A 24,533-nucleotide genomic window follows, 5' to 3' on the forward strand; every position below is an offset into this window, starting at 1 on the left:
TTAAAGTAAGAATAAAGATTTAACTAGAAATAAGACAAAATATTGGAAACAAGTGATTACAATACAAAACATAAAATGTGAACCTGGGTCTACACTTATTAATAGTTACCTTTCTTATCAAATAAAGTAGATTTCTACCCAAAAGTTCAGTCTGCTGCAGAGCTGGCTGGTTTCCCTTCCTCCAAGAGTTTTCCTCAGTGAATGGATCCAGAGTGCTTCTCCTTCCTCTGTGGTATACTGAAAAAAGCCTTTTGTTTCTATTTACTGCCACGGAGAAGCTCTGTCTGTTGTAACAGTTCCTTCTTCACCTCTAAGAGGTTTTCATTGTTTGATGGTGGCTCTGATGTGTTTTCCATGGATAGTTTTGGAAGGGAGCAAGACTGGTCAATTGAGCCTTGCATTACCTTGCTGGCTGATCAGAGAGGGGTGACAACTCCCTCCTGCTTGAATGGGCCATCATTGGGGCACATTTCCTCCTGGTAATTCATTTCTATTCTAAGTCCATAAAGCATAGTCTCAATATAAATACATTGTTCCTTTAAATATTATCCATACACACAACACACAATGATTGTGAGTCTTGACAAGTTACGAGCTTTCTGTAGATTCCTCCTATGGTATCCCTTGTGGCTAAATACCCTGCAAGATATGTGTTTGGTGTAATGAGTTTGTCAGGTCTGAGGTGAGAGCTGTTTACAGAGAAAAGGGGACTATTTGCCAAAGGGTCTCTGTGTCACTGTACAACATAACTTTTTCACCTTTATGCAGAAAACAAATTTCACAGTCTCTGCTGTATCTGTAATCTCATTACATAACTGATAGAATAATGGTTTACCTACTTCATTTGAACAATATAAATAATTCTACTAATTGTTACTAACTCTTATTAGAATTAGTTCCTCTTATCCTTTTCTCCACAAGACACCCCCACACTTGGATGATTCAACTATGTGGGTGAGATAATAGAAGTTAGCTCCAGTAAAAGCTGTTAGTAAGAGAGGCAACTTCTGAGCCACACAGAGCTTTTCTGTTACCAACAGAAGTTGGTCTAATAAAAGATATTACCTCACGCACCTTGTCTCTAATATCCTGGGACCAACACGGCTACAACACCACTGTATCCCAGGAAGTCAGTCAATCTCAAAATCACATGATCCCAAAGAATCACCTGTGTTATTAAAAGAAAAACAGAATTAAGAATAGTAAATTACAGAATTGCAATAAAAAGCAGCACGTTATACCAGAAACACTGAGGTGTGAGTGCTGAAGCTCCTACAAATCAATGCCTGTTTGCTATTAAAATATTAACTAGCACAACGACAGCCACCGCCCCCCAGCGTTAGCAAAGATGAACCGGAGCAGTGCTAAGAATAATGAACACTAACGGTGTGAAACCACACGCGGCCAGTGGAGGAGCAGAAAAAGGCTGCCCAGGCAGCTGAGACACGTTGGGGGAGGGCTCGGAGGTTTTAGGCAGCAACACACGCTAACGAGGGACGCTTCTGAGCACAGACAAGTACAGCGGTGTGTGTAAAACACCCCAGAGAAAACACCCGCGTCTCTCTCAGCAGCTCCATCCACCATGCAGCCCCGGCCCCACAGCCCCAGTCTCGCAACCCCTGCCGGCAGGCTCAGCGCGCGCATGCGCCTTGCTTAGCCCCACCCTCCGGCTCTTCCCTCCTGTGCAGCCAGTGCCCCGCCCCTTCTCCCCGCACACATTGCGTCCCGCCCGCCCCGCCCCCTTTTACTCTCGCGTCACACCGCCATCCCAAGTGAGGGCAGAGGGTGAGGCGGGCGGCGGCTTCAGTAGGTGTCACTGAGCATGCTCAGTTTGCACGGGCGCGCTCTGTAACAGCCAAGCCGAACGTTGCGGCGTCTCCCTTTGACTCTCCCGGAGGCGGCCGGGAGGGACGCGCTGCTGGGCCTGGCGTGCTGTTGTGGTTCCGGGGCGCGGCGGCCATGGCCGTGCTGCTGGAGACCACGGTGGGCGACCTGGTGATCGACCTGTACACGGAGGAGAGGCCCAGAGGTGAGGGGCGGGGGCCCGGGGAGTTGGAGCGGGGCCTGGGGGCGCGTTGGGGGCGGACTCGCCCAGCGCCAGTGTCCCGCTCCGCCACCCGAGGAGGACGGAGGCCACAGAGCTTAGGATCGCGCTGGTGGGGTGGTGCTGTGCGTGGGGGGAACCCGGGGTGGGTTCAAAAGAAGGGCAGCAGTAGGGTCACCGAGCAGAGCAGCTGATGATGCTGACTGTGTCTCAGCTCTCGTGTGTAATACTTTTACAAAATGAAAATGTGGGGTTGATTGCATTTGGCTTGATGCAAACACTCCATGCATCTGAAGAAGTGGGTTTTTTACCCACGAAAGCTTATGCCCAAATAAATCCGTTAGTCTTTAAAGTGCCACTGGACTCCTCATTGTTTTTGTGGATACAGACTAACACGGCTACCACTTTGATACTTAACACTCTTAAGGAACCCCTTGTTGAGGGCTTGCAGTAATCCTGCCCTTTTCTGGTTGCCAGTTCTCATAAAGTCTGCATGGATTTTTTTTTTTTATTATTATTTGGAAAATGCAAGCTGGCGATTACATTCGCTATACCAAATTAGGTCCTTGATTCTGTATTTGGCTGGGTGTAAGGATATTAGGATAAAAGATGCTTACGCTGGTAAGTTAAATGTGTGTGCTTGTGGGATGAGGGCCTTAGTTTCCACATTTAATTTCAAGGGTATGGGGAAACTTATTACTCTGGTTTTTTTTTCTAATTATAAACAACAATTTTGGTTGGGAGCTCATTTTCTTCTACTACAGACAATATGCGTCTTATTTTTATGTCTCTAAAATATTGAGTAAGTGTAATAGTTTTTAAATTGAAAAAACATTGACTTTTTCCTTGGTAGACATTATTTGGGGAAGGCTAGGGAGGGGGAAAATGTGTACTGATCTTTGTTATACAACTGTTCATATTGCTATTCTAAATATTGCTGGATGTGGGATCTAGGAAGGGAAAATGCATAGTATTTAATCTTTTCCATAGATGTGTAGCAGGCTTTGGAGTCAATGTTAATAAAATCCCAGTACAGCCAAAGATAAAAGATCCAGGTGCAAATTGCATTTTTTTGTAAATTTCAATATAATTTCTTGTAGCTTGTCAGAATTTTCTGAAGCTTTGCAAAATCAAGTACTACAACTACTGCCTCATTCACAATGTACAGGTGAGTGTTTATAATAGATATTTATTTCCTTCTTTGTCTACATCTATAAGTAGACTAATATCTTGTGTATCTTGCATTGATACAGAGGGATTTTATTATACAAACTGGTGACCCCTTGGGGACTGGCCGTGGAGGGGAATCTATCTTTTGGTGAGTAAAACCTACTTAATATGAAATAGGCCTAATTTGGGAGTGTAGTTGACCCAGTTTGGACTTGCTGAATGTCCTACTGAATCATTGTTGGGAGATGAGAGCTGCTTTTGGCTCATACACCTTGATGTCTGTTGTCATTCCTCATGCTGTCTTTTGATCCTAGACATTTAGTTTTTTTCGGGACAGTATGCTACTTCTGTTCTTAAATCAAATCAATAACGGATGTAATTGTGAGCAGGTGACTGTAGGTTTGGCTGCTGTGTGGTGTGCCCTACATGGCTGCTCTGTGGAAGTCACCACATTTTTTCTACTGCAGTGCTGAGAACTATGATGTAATGCACTTACATTTTGTTGTAATGGAGGGGAAGCAGGTGACTATAGTAAAAAATCTTGTATTCATGTGTCAACTCCCCGAGCCCCCTTTCAAAATCAGTAAAACTGTTGCTTGGGCTCAAATTTTAACTACACTAAATATATGAAGTGTGCTTTTTGGTAATAGGTAATTGGAGAGTCTTGTGTTTGAGTGTTTTTTAAGAGGGACGCATAAAATGAGTGTTAAGAAGAAAATAACATTTCTTATAAAAATCAATTTTCTATAGTGATGCACCTGAAGAAACATGCAAACAGGTAAGATAGAATTTTGGCTGACTGCATAATCTTCCGGATAATTTTTCCTTTGAATCTGATTTTCTAGAGGGAAAATCAAGTTCAAGTTGCAGGGAAAAAAAACCTGTATTTACCACTTAGTTGATGAATAGTTCTCATGTAACTCTCTGTAGCCAATAGACTTGCAGTTATTCGCCCATACAAACTGGCTAACACTGCTCCAGACCTCAGTAATATGGACCTTTAAGGAAGTACACCAAATAAATTTACATCTGTTCTACTATGCTATGCTATAATGGAGTTAGGGAGACATGGTTACAAACTTTTTTACCCATGCTATAGGGTAGATGGGGACCAAACTGTGTCCCTGTAAGTGGTTTAAAACTTTTGACAATCCAGTATTCTGATGTATTATTGTTCTGGTCTGTCACCAGTCACTCCTGGGATCTTCTCTTCTTTTACACTTTTTGATATTATATACTGATTTTTTTTCCCTGCCTGGCTCCTTGATGTGCTCTGTCACAAGTAGAATCTTCTAAAAGAGTGGCAGGCTGACTTGCTTCCCTTTTCTGTTCTGCTGCTGGCCTCTGAGAATACAGATCCATTCTGAGGATGTTACCTTTTTCTTACTGCTGAACAGGACAGAAAGGTGGGGGTTTCAGTTCTTGGTGCAACCTAAACTGATATAAGCCATGTTGAAATGGATTTAAGAGTGCACATTTAGGTTCACAATCAGTTTAAAATAATAACTTTCTGTGTAAGCCAGTTCTCTCTCACTTGGGGAAGAACAATGTGAGATCAGGATCAGACATTGAGACTTAAAATCGCTGCATCCAGTCCTGTATGCCTTGAAAGCTAATGTGTAAAATGAAGTTTGCAGCTTTTTCTGTTCAGATGATGAATTTTAGTCTATGTACAAACTATTTAATGGTTTTCACTTTGTTTTATAAGGAGAATTAGGTGCACAAGTACCATTTATATTTGATAAAGTGAATTATGCTTTTAATTCCCTGCACACTGTACTGAAAGTATGTTTTGACAGTAGCTTCTAGCAAATTACATGCTAGTATCTACCAGAGATGTCAGAAAGTGTTTTCTAATATGCTTAAAAACCCCTCATTCTGTAGAATGTCTCCAGGGAAAGAGCTGTTAACATTATTTGCATTATGGGAGGTGGTTGGGTAATTCTATAGTCACATTATAAATGTGTACTGTAAAGTGATCATTTTATTTGAGCATTCTTATTATAACATATTTTGGTAAATTATTTTGTCTTGTTCACTGTTGTATAACGCTTGTTTCACTGTCAGCATTTTTTAATCTTGCTGCCTCATAACATATTTATTGTATATATTTTCAGTAAACTCTATGGTGATCAAGCTAGATTTTTTGAGGCAGAAAAAGTGCCAAGAATTAAGCACAAGAAAAAGGGAACCGTATCAATGGTGAACAATGGCAATGATCAACATGGATCTCAGGTCAGCGCACAGTATTGGGAGGCTTTTGCTATAACTCTGGAATAGCAAAGAGGGAAACTCCACAGGTTAAAAAATGTGCATAACAATGAAAATAACACACAGTTACTGTTTTTAGAGTTAAAAGGATACTGATGAGGTATTCATATTATTCAAATGATTCTAGAGCTTCCTAGTTATATTAAACTCTCTAACTTGGAAATTTAAATCATACCTTAATAACATGTTTTCTTCATTATGTGCACTTATTGGTTCATTATTGTAGAGCTGATCAAAGGCGCTAGGCTGAAAAAATAATCATTTAAAAAATAATGTTGTTTAGGAAGAAAAGGACTGAAGGGGACAGTGTGGAAGTTAACCGGCCTAATGTGTAGTATTCCCTACATATACTTTAAAAAAAATATTTTTAAAAATCTGCTCTTGTGATCCTGGACAAATCTGTCAGTTCCCCTTAGCTAGAACTGTGTGCAGCTAAATATAGCAATGAGTAAGACTTTTTTCCAATTTGATTGTAAAGCATGGGTTCCAAATGTCATTCATTTTTTGTGTTGGTTAACCATACAGTCTGTTCTAAATTAGGGTGGAGGGCTAGATGCTCAGCTGGTATAAACTGTCATAGTTCCATTAAAGCCAATGGAGCTACATCAGTTTACACTGCTTGAAGGTCTGGTCCCGTCCTCTCCCATTGAAGTCAGTGGTAAAACTCCCACTTACTTCAGTGGGCATGGTGTCAGGCCCAAAATTATATGGAGATTCTAAAAATTTTACGGTTTACTTGTAAACAGTTTTTTTATCTTGTCTTTATAGTTTCTTATTACTACAGGGGAAAACCTAGATTACCTTGATGGTGTGCACACAGTGTTTGGAGAAGTAACAGAAGGCATGGATGTATTAAAGAAAATTAACGAGACCTTCGTTGACAAGGAATTTGTTCCTTATCAAGACATCAGGTATGACTAGGTTTAAACTTCCTAGCTTAGAGGTGACAAAGTGCTGGAGGCTAACACATTAGCCAGCCTTCAGATCACTTAGGTACAAATTAGTTTCCGTGGAGAAGGCCATCTGGGGAGTATGTGGCTAATTAGCTGATCAGTCTCGAGACTGATGAACCAGTTAGACACCAGCTGAGGGCTGTTAAAGGAAAGAAGGGACAGAAGATTGGGTTAGTTGAACCCTGTCTGTTCTGGGATTCTAAGGGAGGGAGATCTCCGTTCCTCTCTGGCCCTGCAGGAAGGGGCAAGAAACCACCGTAAATACTTAGCTGCACAGGACTGTATTGGGGTTGGTGGCGGGAATATAAATAAATAATGTGGAAGTGCTACTCGCTGGAGAGTCTGAGAGTTTTCTGGGTATCAGAAGGTGGGAATGGAACCTGTCCCCTTACAGAGGGTGTGTTGTAATTTTTGTAAAAACTGGTTCCTTGATCTTTCTGTAAATAGAGTTAATATGGCAATGTCAGGACACTTGTGAAAGTATCTAGTATGCTTTTTCGTTCCATTATTACTGGTAAAATATTGTGTAACGATGTGTTATGGGGACTTACTAAATGTCTTCAGAGGAAGATGCATTGACTACATCAGTAGTCTCCCAAGTGGGGTGCGCAAGAGGATCCTTCGGGGTGCGCGGCAGGAGGAGCGCCGCCGGAGCAGCACTGCTTCGGCAGTTCGGGCGGTAGTCCGAGCAGCTTTTTTTTTTGCTTGGGGCGGCAAAAATGGTAGAGCCGGCCCTGCGGCGCGGCGGGGGTGCGTGCTAAAAATTTTTTTACTAATAGGGGTGCGTGATCAAAAAAGTTTGGAGACCACTGGACTAGATCATGCTGTCTTATCATCTGAAAGAGAAGTTGTAGGCCCCTGACCTGTAAGCTCAGATAGACCCTGCATCTGCACATAGCACCATTGTGAGTTTGCAGGGTTGGGCCCGGAGATGGGATAGATGTTGTTGTCCAGACCATTCAAAATAATGTTTATAATGTTGTTAATATGTGTATGTGGTGTTGTAGGTGTATTGGTTCCAGGATCTGAGAGAGACTAGGTGGGTGAGGTAATTTCTTTTATTGGACCAACTTCTGCTGGTGAGAAACAAGCTTACACACAGATCTTCAGGCCTGGGAAATGTACTCAGAGTGTCAAAGCTAAGTACAAGGTGGAACAGATTTTTGTAGCATAAGTAGGTAGCACATATTTCAAGGGACTGTTCAAGGTGAAGTGGCCTGCTAACACCTCTCTAATCATAGAGGGAAAAGGAGAGGAAGAAAAAGCTGAGGTTAGTGGGTTATAGATTATTGTAATAAATCATAAATCCAGTTTCTGTATTCAGTCCATGACTTTTAGTGTCTAGCAAAGTTATAAATTTAAGCTCCCAGGCTTGTCTTTTGAAAGTGTTACGCAGGTTTCCTTTGAGGATGAGAACTGAGGTCAGATAGAGAGTGATCTCATTGTGAAAAATGTTCACACACAAGTGATAGGGTGTTTTTTGTCTTCTATAATTTTTCTGAGAGAGTTCATTTGGGAATATAGTGATTGTCTGGTTTCACCCACATAATTGTTGTTGGGACATTTAGTGTGCTGGATGAGGTATACCACATGTTGACAGGCATGTGTAGGACCCATGGATCTTGAAAGGTGTGTTGTGGGGGGTGTTGATAATTATTGCAGTTCAGATATATCTACAGATTTTTGTATCTGCTGATCTAGCAGGGTCTGGTGTTGCTTTTAGTTGATGTATCTTGGTCTGTAGGGAGCGGGGCAGTTCAGGATATGGTCCCCATAGTGTATAGGTTGTAATTGTTTGATACCCCTGCCTCTCATATGGGTTCTAATGTGGGTCGTAAGTGACAATTAGGTGTGTGTGGACAGAGGAGGCTTTATTTCCATATTGAAGCGGGTTCTCTTGAGGAATTTGGGTGACTTATTCCATGATGGGATCTACTTCTCTGGTGGAATATCCTTGCTTGTTGAACGTAGTCTTAAGCGTGTTAAGGTGAATATCCTGGACGTTCTCCTTGGAGCATATTCTGTGGTATCTGAGTGCCTGGCTGTAGATAACAGATTTCTTGGTATGTTTGGGTTGGTTACTGGATCTGTGAAGGTGGCTGTGGTGATCTGTAGGTTTCCTGTATATTAATCTGTGTACCACTTTTGGACAGTTCAGCTGTATAATTGTTTTAATTCCATGTAGCCAAAAATAACTGAAAGATGCACTAAGTGGGGAGTTAAGAGGGCAAGAGAGGTTGAAATGAGGACTTTACTCACAAACTAGATTAACTGTTGGTCTAGGAATAAACAAATACATTAGAAAATCAACAATTAGTTATTAATAAAAACACTCAGTTTATTCCTTGTATCCTAGCAGCCTGTGTGCACATCTGAACTGGCTTTATTAATCATTATATATTAGCACAAGGAATTTAGTATGTTGGTATACAGAGTATTTATTTGTCTAGCCCCGTAGTAGTATATAATATCTACTAGTATCCCTAAAATTGATCCCATGTTCATCAATTAAAGTAAGAGCTAGTTTTAAACAAATTAAAATGCTGACTCTTGAACTTGATTTTACTTTACATTTCCCATTAGGATAAATCATACAGTGATATTAGATGATCCATTTGATGACCCTTCTGGTTTGAGAATACCTGACTGCTCCCCAGAGCCCACCAAGGAACAACTAGATGTAAGTACTGCTAATAGCTTCTTGGGGAGATTTTGGAAATGAATAAATGTGCTAACTAGTTGAGTTTCCTGTATGTCCCACATTCAGCAAAGCACATGAGTAGTCCATTGAAGTCAAAGAGACTATTCATGCTTAAAGTTAAACATGCAATGAAGTGTTTTGCAAAATAAGAGCTGCCAATATACAATTACGCATTTCTTGAATGGGGTAAGATTTCTGAAGATATAAAAAGATATATTGGAATTGGAAAATGTTCAGAAAAGGGCAACAAAAATTATTAGGGGTATGGAACTGCTTCCATGTGAGGAGAGATTAATAAGACTGGGACTTTTCAGCTTGGAAAAGAGGCAACTAAGGAGGGATATGATAGAGGTCTATAAAATCGTGACTGGTGTGGAGAAAGTAAATAAGGAAGTGTTATTTACTCCTTCTCATAATGCAAAAACTAGAGGTCACCAAATGAAATTAATAGGCAGCAGGTTTAAACAAACAAAAGAAAGTATTTTTTTCACACAACACAGTCAATCTTTGGAGCTCCTTGTCAGAGGAGGATGTTTTGAAGGCCAAGACTATAACAGGGTTCAAAAAAGAACTAAATAAGTTCATGGAGGGTAGGTCCATCAATGACTGATGGGCAGGGATGGTGTCCCTACCTCTGTTGGATCACTAGATGATTACTGTTTTGTTCATTCCTTATGGGGCGCCTGGCATTGGCCAACGTCGGAACACAGCATACTAGGCTAGATGGACCTTCACAGCACAGTTGTACTTGACGTGACCTCTATGCTTACAAACCAAATAACTATTACAGTTTTGAAGAAGAGAACAAAAAAAGATCAGCAGGGTGTTTCCAGTTGTGACTGTATTGTGGGGTAGGATGCAAAGACTTATTTTATAATCCACACTACAAAGAGAAAAGCTGTAATGTTATTTTAATAGTAATGAATCTGTTGTCTGAAATGCCCAGCTCTGGCATTATTGTTTCCTTGATACATTCTTCTGGAAGAATCCAAAAAATCACTGCTAACTTCTTATTTTACAGTATAAAATGAAGTTTATCCTTTTATTCCCTTTTTTCAATAAGAAATATTATCAGCACTTCCACACAAAAGAAAATTGTTGTTAAGCTGGAAAGTATGACTTCACTATCCACACTTCACATACAAGCAGACATGCTGGTTTGTTTTGTCTGTATTCTAGGCAGAAGGGATTTGCAGAACAATTCAGCTTATAATTGTTTTTTCTTACCTTGCAGTTACTGGAGCTGTTGAAAGGAAATATCTTCTTTTGTCTGGGAACAGTGTTTCAAACAATAAATTGACTAGAGAAGTTACATGATTTAAAAAAAGAAGACGTTTTAACAGATACCATAGAGATGAGTTTGGTGTAGGAACTTAATTAGAATAGAGGGTATATCAAAATTAGTCTAATATATCTACAAGTCTAAACACTGCATAAGGAGCTTGATAGCCCAGTGTATGTTAGACAAATACTTGTAAGTTTTATAATCCGACACTTGCAAAGGAAAAACAGGGATACGCCAGTTAGCTCTAGTGAAATGTTTTGAACTAAGAGAGCTTTTTGGAGGAGGAGATTTAAAAATGGCCAATATTTTGTTGTAGGAATGTTTGTTTGGAATACTTGACTAAATACAATAGTATAAAATATACAGTTCCTGTAATTGTACTGTTAAATTGAAGTCTTGCTAGATGAGGCAGAAATCTCTAATACTACTTGTATACTCATTTCAATAAAGAAATATATTAAAAAAAAAAAAAAGGGGGGGGGGGGTAGGTTTGGGATAACAGAGGTGAAAGACTCCATGTCGTGTAATTGAATTTAGCCCAGGTTGACTGTGATTGAAACTCATTAGCATGTGTAGGCTGCTTGGTTGTCTGTCTGACCAGAGTGAATGATCTTAGCCTAATTCTTCAGGGATATAGTTCTTAGTTTCACAACACACAGAATCCCAAACTGAGGTAGGGTTTTAGTATTAAGAAAAATAAAGGCTTACCCATGGGTCAGTATTTAAAATGCTGTTTTTTGTTTTGTTTTTCAATTTCTCAGAGTGGCAGAATAAGAGCAGATGAAGAAATTGATGACTTCAAAGGAAAGTCTGTTGATGAAGTGGAAGAAATTCAGGCAGAGAAAGAAGCAAAAACTCAGGCCATTCTTTTGGAAATGGTAAACATCAGTTTTTGTTGTTGTTTTTTGTCGTCTTGTCAGATGTAATTTCTTTGTGTATACATGCTCTACATTATGTCTGGGTGAGTGAGTGCTTAAGACAAGTGCTTGCCTTGAGTTGCATGTCAGAAATGTTGGCCTTGTGGATTAGGGTGCATGGTATCAGGCTGTTGGTAGAGCTAAAAGAGTGAACATGGACACTTGGTCTTCATCCATTTGTAGGAGGCGATTTCCCGGGAAGACCAGTACCATCTCTGTTCCAAACCCAGGACTAAAATTGGTTTGATAGGGGGTTTGGAAGACCTTGCTAGAGACGCTTGTTAAATTATAAAAGCTGGTCAGTCCTGTATGGAACTGTTATCCCCGCTAGTACTGGAAGTTTGTATGCATTGGATGGCTGAGTTACCATGAAATAATTTCTCCCCAAATTCACATATTGGCATTGGGAATGCACAGCAATATAGTGGTTGGTTCCCATTCACAGAATTACAGCAGAACAGCGGCCTGCTCTTAGATAATAAGCAAGAACCCACTAATAGTTAATTTTTCCCCCCTGCTCTCTTCCCTTGGGATGTTTCTGACTTATTGGTACTATATGGTTGTAGCTTCTGGAGTTCTTGTGGGGTTGAGGTGAGCTGGAATTTAATATGGCTGGTGCCAGACTTTAGAGGAGGTTCAATTCGCCTTCTTTAGGAATATTAATACATTGAGGAAAAGACCCAATTCAGTTCTTGTTTTTAAAATGGCAGCAGTGAGTCCTTTCATTGTATGAATGTACATGACAAATCATTATGCATTTTTTTTGTTTGTCAACTTTGTATTATTCATCCACCCAAATTTGACTAATACCAACAGCTCTAATAGTACTCTTGCATAGCATCTTTCATCTAAAGAACGTAAAAAAAGCTTTTTACAAACAAATTTAAGCCTCAGCATTCCTGCAAAAGAGAAAAGTATTATCCTCATTTTACTGATGGAGAAACTAAAGCAGAGAATATTAATCATGCAATCATTGGCAGTAGAACACTGCAGATTTCTAGTCACATGTTTTAACCACTAACCATACTTTTGGGGGAAAATAATGTTCTCCTTTTGAAGTCTTCTGAGTGACTATAGGCATCTCCCCAGGTTTCCACTGACTGAGTCGTGAGGAAAAGAATATTTGTCGTCCCCTCCTCTCCTTTCCCAACAGAACACACTCAGTGCCATGAAATTCAGGAAGCTTTGTATAGAACAAATTGAAAAGCCTTCCATTTTCTGTGTGCTGTAGGTGGGAGATTTACCAGATGCAGATATCAAACCACCAGAAAATGTGCTGTTTGTTTGTAAACTGAATCCGGTGACCACAGATGAAGACCTGGAGATAATATTTTCACGATTTGGGCCCATTAAAAGGTAACTTCTACAGAATAGTTATTTAAAAAAAAAAAAAAACCCACCAAAACGAGAAACAAGTTCAGTTTAAGCAGTCTCCCTAGGCTTCACTGCTCTGCGTGCGCACTCGCACTCTCTCTCTCGACCTGCTTTGACCGCCCTTGTATCTAGGTATAGTAGTGGGACAACTGCTGACAAGGTGGGGTGTTTCAGAGAAATACTGCCAGCCTGTTACATGGCTTTCTTAAACATTCCTCAGCATTAATTACAATTGCAAAAGTTAAACTAACAAATTTGTGTCCTAGCTTAGTAAAATGCAAAAAGAAATGAGAGTATTAATGATGGAAAATAGAATCTGATTCAATAAGCTTTTATTTTACTAATTTTAGGACTAATTCTAAAACCCATACTAATCACACATATGAGTAATTGTTGCTCACCTGAGTAGTCCTATTTAAATCTGCTTCAGCTGTTTGAAGTCATTGTGAGTAAAGGTTACTTATGTGAGTTACGGTTGCAGGATCAAGCCTCAAAGGGCATAACACAGGTTAGAATTTCTAACCTGATAAAGTGATAGTTGTCAGACATCTTCAAACCAGAGGCATTCTTTAATTTGATGCTATTTTTTCAGCTGTGAAGTAATTCGAGACTGGAAGACAGGTGAATCTCTTTGTTACGCTTTCATTGAATTTGAAAAGGTATGTTCTTGTGGAGATATACAAATGTTGCTTATAAAAACAGTGTAATAATATGCTTGGGTTCTCTCTCTCCTCGCAAACACAGCTCTATGCTGGATGGAATGAGAACAGGTGATCTGCTCAAGTGTTGGTTAATATTCTCATCTATTGACTGCAGCCTACAAAGGATGTAGTCCTCAGTTCAGGAAAACATTTAAGCATATACTTAAGTTCATCCCTATTTAGCAAACTGTTTAAATATATACTTCAGTCCCTTTTGAAGTCAGTAATTGGAATATGATCAGACTAAGAGTTGTTCTCATGATATAAAATTTATAGCTTGTGTTTTATTGGTTGGCTGTTATCGCTCTGTATTCTGTGAGAAAGTTGTCTGAGTGAAGTTCAAGAGTATGCCAGAACACTTATCTTTAGCCTGCCAGGGAGTTTAAGATTTTTTAATAAAGCCATTGTCTGTTGTTGTAACTGTTTCTAAATGTATTATTCCAAACATAATACACATAAATAACTAGTCTGTTTTGGCATAGATTTATCTAATCTCAAAGATGAAATGCTTGCATTAAGGCAAATTGTAAAATGATTATACTTATTTTTAAAAAATTTAGAAGTATGACAAATGTTGTGATTTAATTCATTTTAGAAAATGAAATACGTATTTACTCAATTGTGGCATATTCGTTAGGAATCTCTATGCCAAGAGCAATTCGTTTTGGATTTAAATGCTGACTTCATAAGAATATTTGTGTATGATTTGTTAATTAATCTTGACTTAAATCTTCTGGAAACACTGCAAAAGGAGGAAGATTGTGAGAAAGCCTACTTCAAAATGGATAATGTGCTGATAGATGACCGGAGAATACATGTGGATTTTAGCCAGTCTGTTGCAAAGATTAAATGGAGAGGAAAAGGTAGTTTTATTTGTCATCCTTTGATTCCGTACCAACTTCAAACCTTAAATTAGTAAATATTGCTCTCCTAAACTAGAGTTGTTGTATAGGACAAGCATCTCTGTTACAAGGTTAATCAACTCCTTTTTGGCACTATAATGGCCACAACTTGGTATTCCTGGCTGCATGAGCAAAGGCTACTAAATCTAGGTCTCTACCTGTTTCCTGCATATTAGAGGACAAGGGGTTTACTGGTAGCTGTCATGTTGTCAACTGTATTTTTTGCCAGTAAAGTCAACTATTGGTATTGTTTTATATTAATCTCAAGCTTTAAAGAGATAATTTTGGATATTTATTAACATAAAACTGCAGTAATCAGCATATTCTTCCTTTTTGTTTGTCATCCATCACTTCATGAAGGATTATATTTACAAGACAAACTGAATATCTAGGCATTTAATACTTCTGTTGCAGTATTAGCCTTCACCATAAGGTGGCAGCACATAACTGACAGTACTGTTAAGTAGTTTTCAAAACTTCAAAACAGAAATATGGAAAATAAAATCCAATATGCCAATTTAAAATGTTAACCCATGAAAAATGTTTTTCAAAATTTTTACTAAAAAGTGTATAATTTTGTAGTGAGATTCCCTCCCTTCCTCTAAGTTTTAGCACAGAACAAAATTTCATTGTTTTGATTTTGAAAATAGGGGGCAGTAACAGAAATGCCAACAGAGCCTTAAGCAGAGAGATGCAAGACCAGCTTCAAGCACAAACAGAACAATTGCCACTTGGTGCCTTGTGACCCTATCCACGCTCTGCATCCAATAGGCGTGAGGTGGGAGGAAACCATTACCTAACTAGGTCTTCTCAGGCAGGAGGACTACAGACGGAAGGAAAATCATGGCCTGATCCTCCCTCTTTTGCTCTGGGTCATGCACACTGTAAGACCATTCCTGGAGTTTGTTACTGGGCACTTCTGTAAATGTGATTACAGTAATGATGGAGGTAACTGATGACAATTGTATCCTGAAGTGTGCTGTACTCCTATGTCTTGTTTGATTTTTAAGATGGAGATGAAAGCCCAGTTGATTGTTTTTGTATGAACAGGTGGGAAGTATACCAAGGATGACTTCAAAGAGTATGAAAAGGAACGTGATAAACCTTCCAAATTAACTTTGAAGGAGAAAGTAAAGCCAAATCAAGAGTATCCTTAACAGTTGAACAATCTGTGTGGCATATTGGCCTATAATGTAGTGGACTTGCAACTAGACTTTGTGAAAACAGCTTCTAATTCTCTAAGCTTTTGTTGGGCAGATGTTTAACTGCTACTTAACATAACCATGTGGCATCAGTTTTGGAATTACAGATTTATTTTTTAATTTGCTATTTTGTGTGAACAAGGTATAACACTGTCAAATCAGAATGTGTTTGTTTTACACCCACTTTGCATGGTTGTAAATAACTACCCTACTGCAAAGCAATGGATAGGCAGGATATTTGGTTTCCCAGAGCAGATTTCAATCAGCCTTACTCTTACCTACCTTTTAATTTTTCATTGTACATGATTTTTGTTTTGCACAAAATGCTATCTCAGTGTTATACCCTGGTAAAGCTTGGTTTCGCTTGTTTTGTGAGCTTTTATATTCTGAATTGACCAATGATTGGTACCAAATCTGCCCTTAATCAACTAATGTAGCGCAAAGTATGACCTTGTGCTGGATGAGGAGATAGAGGAGGCTAGAGCAAGTCACCTACACTCGGGTAAAAAACACAAGAAGAAAAAGCACCGCCACTCTGATGATGAAGAGGATGACAAGAAGACCAAAAAATCCAAGGTACTGAACTGCCATCTTTTCACTGACTATTTAATCCTGTGCCACTTTATGGACATGTCTCCTCATAACTGCTAAAAAGAAAAGGGTTCAACTGGGGACCTTGCATGCGAACAACCTAAATGAAGGACTTGTTGCAGTGTAGAAGGTGGCTGCCCAAGATATTCTTGAACTCCTAAAGCTAGGTGTATCTAACTGACCTTCTGCTGAAATGTCCTGAAAAGGGAGCATGGGCTTCACAAAAGTAGTTTCAACACTGGGTCTGTTTTTCACTTTTTCCATCACAGACGAGCGAAACTTAATTTCATGAGTGCAAGGTATTTTTCATGTACTTCCTGGAATGGTGCACATGAGCTTCCTTTAACGTGCAGTCAGAAAACATCTTTCAGCTGACTCAGAAATATAAATGTGAAATCTGTGTTCGTATTGTGTAGATTAGTAATACTGGAGAATTTTGGCTTTGTTGACACTGTGAAAACGATCAGTTGCTGACAATGATCGTCAGTAGTGGGCCTCCTCCCTGCACCCATCTGTTTTTATCGTTGGGGTAATATTGATCTTCATTTAATGTCATCCAAGTAGAATTGATTAAGTTGGTCATTATATCATTCTGTTTTAACACCATGTAGGAAAGAACACAGCTGGTTGGAAATTGCTTTAAAAAGCTCCATTGCCTGGCACGTGGCAGATTTCATATGCCTTGTTGGTATTAACCATTGAACTCATAGTGCGGAAGGGCACAGGCATTTCTACCATCATGTCATCTAATCACATGGTAGTAAAAACACCTGCACTTGTCTACACTACTGTTGCCACTATTGGCGGTAGCAGTATCATAGAATCATAGAATATCAGGGTTGGAAGGGACCTCAGGAGGTCATCTAGTCCAACCCCCATACAGTTCCACTGATGTTTATGAATCTTCCCAGCTGCTTTTATTTAGGTAAAAGGCATTTTGTGTTCTGTTCTGTCCACTGAGGTGGACAGCTAAAAACTAGCTTGTCGTGAGCCATTTGCTGAGAGACAACCTATCATAACTGTACAACGCTGCACTACATATTGATGTGGTATTTAGAACTGCTGACCTATATGTAAGGTGCAATTACATTGGCCACAAATAGACTGAGAAGTGATAGTAAATGTATCCTATTTCCAGCTCATCTCTATGGCATATTGGCTAAACTGTTTGGAGACTGTAGTTTGAGATGATAAATCAGCACAGTGTGACCAATTAAAAAAAATGTAGTTCCTCTTCTGAAACAAAGTAAAGAAATGTCTAGGAAATCCATCCTGCATTGGAGAGACATTCAGATATGTTCTATAGAGTTCAAATAGCTCTGCTTTTCTACCACTTTTTCCCATTTGTTCCTTTTTTTCCTCCAACTTCAGAATTGACCCCCTAAGAATCTAAGAGTTTGTCTCCATGTGTTCTATTTTTCTGTAAGATCAGATAATTTCAAATAGAATTGTCCTACATTAAAGCCTCACTTCATTATGGAATTATGTATGAAAAAAATCTACCTTAAAAGGAACATTGCATTTGCAAAGTCAAGCACTCAAAAGTTAGGACATGCCAGAAATAAGGTTTCCTGTGCAAACTTAATTCAGCCTCCTTGTGCATGTGCACTGTGAAAGTCTTTAATTACATGATCACATACTGTTCTTCCCAGAGGACCCCTACCTCATTCAATAAACAGGTAGTTATTCAATATTTCTTTTTATCCTCTACAGCCAGTGTATGGTCCCAGACCTTATTTGCTGCATACCATCCAAACCCTGCACTGAATACAAAATTATTAATTTCTCTCGGGTGCTTCTGCGGTGTTCATCACTACTATATCTGTGTCCGGCACGTGCAGCCTTAATTCTGGCATTTCCTAACTCTTGAGTGCTTGACTTTTCAACCTTAATGTTCCTTTAACAAAGTGTGTGGTGGTGTTTTTTAATGTAATTTCATAATTTAAAAGTTTAGCCTGAAGTAGACACCCCAGTATGGAAATTTTGAAACTGAATGGTTAAAGTTTTAATCAACTGTAAACAAGGTCTTATAATAGTAAGCAACCTTAACTCTGGGTGGCGCTATCAGCTCCACCTATAATGATCTGAAGAGGAGTATTTTTGTGCTCTGAGTAGTTTCCATGATGCTAAGATGTTTTTCTGCTCTCTGGTGGTGATCTCTTTTTTTTTTTTTTTTTTTCTCTCTCTTCGGTGTGTTTTGACTCATCCTTTTTCATACTCTTGTTTTCTGACTCTTCAGTCTACTTCAGGGTTAAAAAATATTTTTGACTCTTCCATTGTGTGTCTTGATTCCAGAAGGTGGGGATGTAAGGGTATTGTGGTTTTCTTTCAGTAAGCAGGATGTGGGTCTTGAGCAGGTGGGTTCACTGCCAGAGAAGGGATCTGAATAGGAGCTGGCAGGGTGCTCTCAATAATACTTGTACTTTTGTTTGGGACCTTTATTTTCATTTATGACTTCCTTCCCTTTCCAGTTTTCTCTGCTATCAGTGTAGATTTCCTTGATTTCTCTCCCCCCCCCCCCCATCAGAGTCTGTGGGAGGAGTGTAGTTTTTGTCCAGAGGACTTCTGTTGAATTTATTTAAGCCCTTACGGACTTTCCCATGTGTTATAATTTCTCATGGTTTATGAGCATAGTGAGCCATGTGTTGATTTTTATGGTTGATGGCAAGTGTTCGATTAGTGAGTCAGCTACTTTTTTTTGTTGGACTTTGTTCTGTTATAGCTGTAATAGTTTAATAAAAATATTGACAGTTAAGTTTGATCTTAAGTTGCCAATTGGAAAAGGCAATCTCATTTGTTTGCTGTTCTGTTGGTATAAATGCCTGTTTGATCTCTGTGGTGGTGAGATGAGTTTGCCTATTTGCAGCAAATTTGTGTTGTTTCTCTGGTGGTGGTATCACATATGATAAATAGCAATTTGCATGATCTTTCAGTTGCTTCACCTGTCCTTTGCCAAGTAATGCCCCTAAGGCTAGACTGCTTCTAATATTCCAAACCTCTAAGGAGCTTGCAGACAAGTGCCATTTCAAAATAAATAAATAAATAAATTTACCTGCCACAGATTCCCTTCCCCTATTTCCTCTTCCCTTTCTAAATCCCCTGCTGCAACCCAGTGTGGAATTCCTCCACCCCAGCATTTCACTGGTCAAAGAAATCGGATGAGCAATATTTAATGCTGGACCGATGACAGGCCTGAAGTCCAACGTGAGAGAACTAAAAGGAGTTAGCCAATGAGGGATTTATTCCATTTGCATATTAGGAACCTTCCCCCCCCTTTCCAATGCTGTGTGACATACGTTTCTAGCTCTGCTATGTCACAAGACTCTGGATCTTAAAATCCATTATTATCATTTTAGTAACTGATGTTTCTAAAAGACTTATCTTTCTCTGTGCCAATACATGTTGTTTTTACATGCCGAGAAAAAAGTAAAGGGAAAAAAAAGACCAATAAAATATATTAAAAACTTTAAAATATTCAGATACAGATTATACATATGGATACAATTATTACAATATGGCCTTTCCTGTCCATCCACACAGCTGAAACTCTCATCCAGGCTCCAATCATCTCACTTGTTGATTGGGCAACATCCTTCTCTCTGGCCTTGACAAATGCAATCTTGCCCTTCTCATATCCATTCAGAATGCTGCTGAAAAGGTCATTTGCATAGCCTGTCAGTAACACATACCCCCCTCCTTGCATCCCTCCTCTGGCTCTTCCTTATGTATGGCATCAAACATAAGCTGCTTGTCTTCACTTTCAAGATCCTTCACAGCCTGTCCCCACCCTACCTGTCCTTTCTTTCACTGTGGAGATGTCGACTCCCACCTCCATTGCACACTTGTTCAATTTTCAAACCAACACCCTCATGCTTGTCCCTAGGCTGCCTCTCATGTTTGTGAGCCACTCCGCATAAATATCTGCAAGGCTACCTCATTATCCATCTTCAAGTCCCTCCTTAAAATTCTCCTTTGCCACGAGGCCCACAAAAAACTTTACAACGGTTAGGCTGTTGGTGTGCTGAGACCATTGCCTGTCATGCAGACCAGTACGTTCTTGTTTGCTTGTATTCTGTATACATCTGTTGCCTCTTGATTTAGCTTTAGCTTGTGAGATTTCTGGGCTTGGGACAATCTTTTTGTTCTTTTTGTATAGCACCTAGCACAAGGCGAGCACTGGGTCCATGACTAGGGCTCCTAGGTGCTATAGAAATACAGTACAAGTAATTAATAATCATGTTAAAATAGCCATTCTTTAAAATGTAACAGGTTCCCAAACTCACACTAGTACAAATCTTTATCACACCATCACTTACTGTACAGGATTTTTGTGAAATATTTAATGTACACATGAATCACAAATGGTAAATGAGAGAAGAAAATATAGGGAATATGCACAATGGCTGGTGAAAGATAAAGGGATGGTTACCTGACTCATGAGAGGCAAAACACTCTCAGGTTCTAAAAGTAATCCTAAACTTGTAGCAATAAAATATTTGTCCCTCCAAGGCATCATGTAATCTGTGTCACATTTGTACAGAAGAACGATTTTTAAGTTTTTAAAAAATTGTATCCCTTTTCATATCTTCTTTTTATAAAGCCAGGTTCTCTTTGTACTGTAGGTTCATCTTATACAGGTATCAAAGGGAGAGGAAAATTAGTCAATATAATAATCTTTTTCCTTGTCAGTAGTGTTGCAGTTTTAAAAGTCTGATATTTCTGGATCTCCCAGAATAGAAATGCTGCGTGTCTTATTAGAAAGCTGGGAATCTCCTGGGTGGGAATAAACTTCTAGCCCTGATGGTTTTGGGAGGTCAGATCTTAAACTTTGATCTGTCATCCAGGACTAAATGTTGCTTGTCCAGGGCTTCAGGCCAGTGTAACTTTTGGGAAAGATGGAGGGAAATTCAACAGATGGGGGATTGGGAGGAGAAGGAAACACTTTGCTTGTAGCCAATTCAAATACCAAAATAATAATAATAATAATAAATAAAAAAGTGGAAGTTAAGAGCTACTCAGATTCTGTTTGTAGTAATTTCCATAGATTTGGATTAGTGCACAGAGGGTGGTGAAAATACAATATCTCATGGCTGTCACCTGCGTGTGTACCTGTCTATATAAATATGTATTTATCTCTTTGCCCACAATGCCCAGTTGGTTTCTTCCTAGGCACCTTGAAACTACCACATTCAGTCTGAATTTAGTCTCAAAATTCAGTAAATAGGATGTTCTGTTTAGCCTTCTTCATTTTTATTATCATTGCATCCAAAAATAAGACAAATTTAGAGCAGAAAAAAATGATAAACATTTAACCACCAGTCAGACTACTTTGTTGAGTAGCAGTGATAGAATAGCAGAAATCGTTGGATCCGTAGACTAGGATTAAATGGAGCAGAATAAGCATTTACAGAATTATATATATTTTTTCTAACTAGCCTGTTGGGCTGAGCGCCGGGGGGAGGGCGGCGAGCCCGGCTGTGGCCCCGCTCTCCCCGGGGGCCGGAGCGCCGCGCCGCCCCCCTCCAGGTGCCGCCCCAAGCACCAGCTTGGTTGCCTGGTGCCTGGAGCCGGCCCTGCTTATGAAGCAGACTTTTTGATGAAGGAAACTTTAATCAGGGGATCTAAGAAGTTTGCCATCTGTGGATTGTATTTAAGATGACTTATTCACCTGAACAGATGATCACTGAATAATGTAGGGTCATGCTATGTGATTACGATTGTTGCAGGAGGCAGGTGTATGTTTATTTTTCCTTAACTTTGTCTCTGTCTGTCTGTCTTCAGGTCTTATACTGCTTTCTATCACTGTAGTATCTGAGAGCCTTTCATGTAAAATTGATAGCGCTATTTAAGTCCTTACTTGCCTTCATGGAGTCTCTGGTGCTACTCCCCTTTCAGGTTACAAATTCTGCTTGGGGTTGGGGTTTTTTTTTTTAAATATTATTAATTTACATTTTTGGTGTGGTGAAAATCTCAACCACGCTGTCACTGTAGTGTTCTTAATTTGTATAAATACATAAAAATACTTGTACAGCTATCTTTCATCATATAGGGGAGAGCTGTTGTTTTATACCATAGTGCTGACATAAACTATTCTACAGAAAGATAATTAACAGTCTGAAGTAAGTTTTCAGTTAATATAATTTTATTAACATCATGCTAAAGATGGCAAACGGCTATGAGAGTTCAAATATTGAAGTGATTGTATCTCCAAAATGAATTTGTGATTATAAAATGATTACTAGCAAGGTAGATTTTACATTTCTGTAGGTTTCTGAATCCAGCTCTTGTACTTTGTTTGTTTCCTTCTATAAAGTTTGATTCTGATTTATTATCATGACCAATTACCATTTCAGCAATTCTTGCATAACTGTAGAAAGGGCATATACCTATGCTAAAGGTAAACTAGCGTGGATTTAAAAATAAGCTTTTGAAATGTATGGTGGATTCTTCAACTACTTAAACAAAGAGCATGCTATCACGCTCACACTTTTCAGACTGCTTTAGATTGTGTAGTTTGATCTCCCTCTGCAGCAGTTGCTTTGTCTGTGAGGGCAGCCTGGAAGTATCTTTCACATAGGTTATGGACTCCATGGCTGTGAACTATAAATCACTTAATTATATAGATTTTTCTCTTGGACTCATGTAATCTCAGTTTTATTGTTTGTTTGCAACCACAGCTTAAAACATGAAGCGTTTCTTTCTGGTACCTTACACTTGTGGACTTATAATTTTGAAGGAAGTGTTGCGGTTTTTGGATTTCTTTTGTCAGAAAAGGTTTCCGTTTAAAGTTGTGGATTTAAGTCTAGAAATTTGGCCACTGAGGTCCAGTGGGACTTCATTGGGGGCACACTTGGGGACTTACCTTGAATCTAAGACCCGGTTTACACACACAGCTGCATGAGTTATATTAAATTAGTGTTTAAATCTTTTAAGTTTAAATTGTAAATGAACACATGCATTGGTGCTGTTGATCAGTGAAATTAACATTAGGCCGGGTGAACTTTGGTAAACATGTGACTGTTGTGTTTGATATACTGTAGTTAATAGGTTTGAGAATACAAACCAACCTGTTTGCTGTGGTGTCCATATAAACACCTATTTGATCAGTGTACTATTGATTTATAAATGTTGATCTTAGTATTTTATACCTATTATTATAGTACATGTGGACTGGGTATATGTCCTTTATTTAAAGGACAAATTTATACTTGCCGTTATGGTAAGGGATAGCTTATAACTGACTGAACAAATTTTAAACGTTTCTTCCTCTTTGGCAGTGACTACATTGTGGGGTTTTTTTTTCTCTGATATTTGCATATTGGTGAAGTATCCCATTCCCAAGCAAGCTACAACACTGGCTTGAAGAGTACACAAAAATGTGGTTAGAATTTACAATATAGACTTTCACAAAACCTCTTAGGAAGTGTGTGTATGTGTGTTGGGAGGGGAAGGAGCTGAAGAAAAAAATGTGTAAATAGTCCTTTTCAGATCTTGAAATAAAAGAAATCTCACTTCTGGGTAGTTTAATGGTTGTGCAAACAGTAGTCTATTTTTTAAATGAAAGCACACAGAACATCTTATGGAAAAGCTTGGGGTTTGTAATGATGTGGCCTCCATCATCTTAATCATTCCAGAAATGATATGTTAAAAGGCCTTTTGTCTCTATTTGGCAGACATTTCAGTGCCAAATCAGTTTCTTAATGATCTTCCCAAAATGCAAATTCTCGAAGTACGCTTCTGACGAAAGCTTTGATGCGTTAGAGCTTGTAGGTAAGTGCCGCAGGCTGCTCAGTTCTAATGCCAAATGGCATTTTGAATAATGTTACTTATGAGCTTTTGAATAGCAGTTGTTCTCTGATGACTTGTAGTGTCTGAAATTTTCCTGGTTTAACTAAGTAACATTATATAGAGCTTTGCATAGTCAGTGTTGTGCTGATACAAAATAGAGATGGGCCTGAACCAAAAGCCCTGGATCCAGACATCCATTGTCAGAATAATCTAAATCCAGATCTGAATTTTGCAAATAACTCCAATTGTGATAACAGGCCAAAGAAAAGCTCCGGAGCTGAACTCCTGAACATTACCACCAAGTTACCACTTGCTTTGGTTCATGACCTTAACCACAAGAACTAACCACTATCTGCTGTTCTTCTTTCAGCTAATGCAGTCCAAAGATAGAAGGCCTTAGAGCAGTGTTGGTCATTTACTAGCCCACAGACCAGATCTGGCCACAAAGGCCTTTCATTTGACGGGCTGGGTGTCAGCTGTTGTCCTGCTCCATGCAGGGGGCTCTACTGTAAGGGCAGCCCTGCTACCTGGCTCCAGCTCCACCCTGGGCTCCCCTGCTGGTCCTGGCTGCAGTGTCCCCATGCTGACCCGCCTTTGAATATCGTCCCTCCCCTGCCCCCAGGCCACCCTGTGC

At 39.3% G+C, this 24,533-nt stretch overlaps 1 protein-coding gene across 2 annotated transcripts in view; it reads left to right on the top strand.

Annotated features, from left to right (window-relative positions):
- Positions 1-1,858: 1,858 nt before the first annotated feature.
- Positions 1,859-24,533, top strand: part of PPIL4 (peptidylprolyl isomerase like 4) — a 24,143-nt gene continuing 1,468 nt past the window's right edge. The window contains exons 1-12 of one of the 2 annotated variants that reach the window (XM_024200196.3): positions 1,859-2,029; positions 3,145-3,212; positions 3,298-3,362; positions 5,332-5,449; positions 6,254-6,396; positions 9,022-9,118; positions 11,186-11,302; positions 12,573-12,697; positions 13,308-13,374; positions 14,168-14,279; positions 15,369-15,465; positions 15,958-16,096. In XM_024200196.3, coding sequence (XP_024055964.1) covers positions 1,960-2,029; positions 3,145-3,212; positions 3,298-3,362; positions 5,332-5,449; positions 6,254-6,396; positions 9,022-9,118; positions 11,186-11,302; positions 12,573-12,697; positions 13,308-13,374; positions 14,168-14,279; positions 15,369-15,465; positions 15,958-16,096 — 1,218 coding nt within the window. In that variant the 5' untranslated portion in view covers positions 1,859-1,959. Of the gene's footprint in view, positions 2,030-3,144; positions 3,213-3,297; positions 3,363-5,331; positions 5,450-6,253; positions 6,397-9,021; positions 9,119-11,185; positions 11,303-12,572; positions 12,698-13,307; positions 13,375-14,167; positions 14,280-15,368; positions 15,466-15,957; positions 16,097-24,533 lie in introns of those variants that run through there. The other variant, XM_029911073.1, reaches the window with a different exon arrangement.

This window comes from Terrapene carolina, unplaced genomic scaffold, assembly GCF_002925995.2.
Source record: "Terrapene carolina triunguis isolate 2854851 unplaced genomic scaffold, T_m_triunguis-2.0 Scaffold85, whole genome shotgun sequence".
NCBI lineage: Eukaryota > Metazoa > Chordata > Testudines > Emydidae > Terrapene > Terrapene triunguis.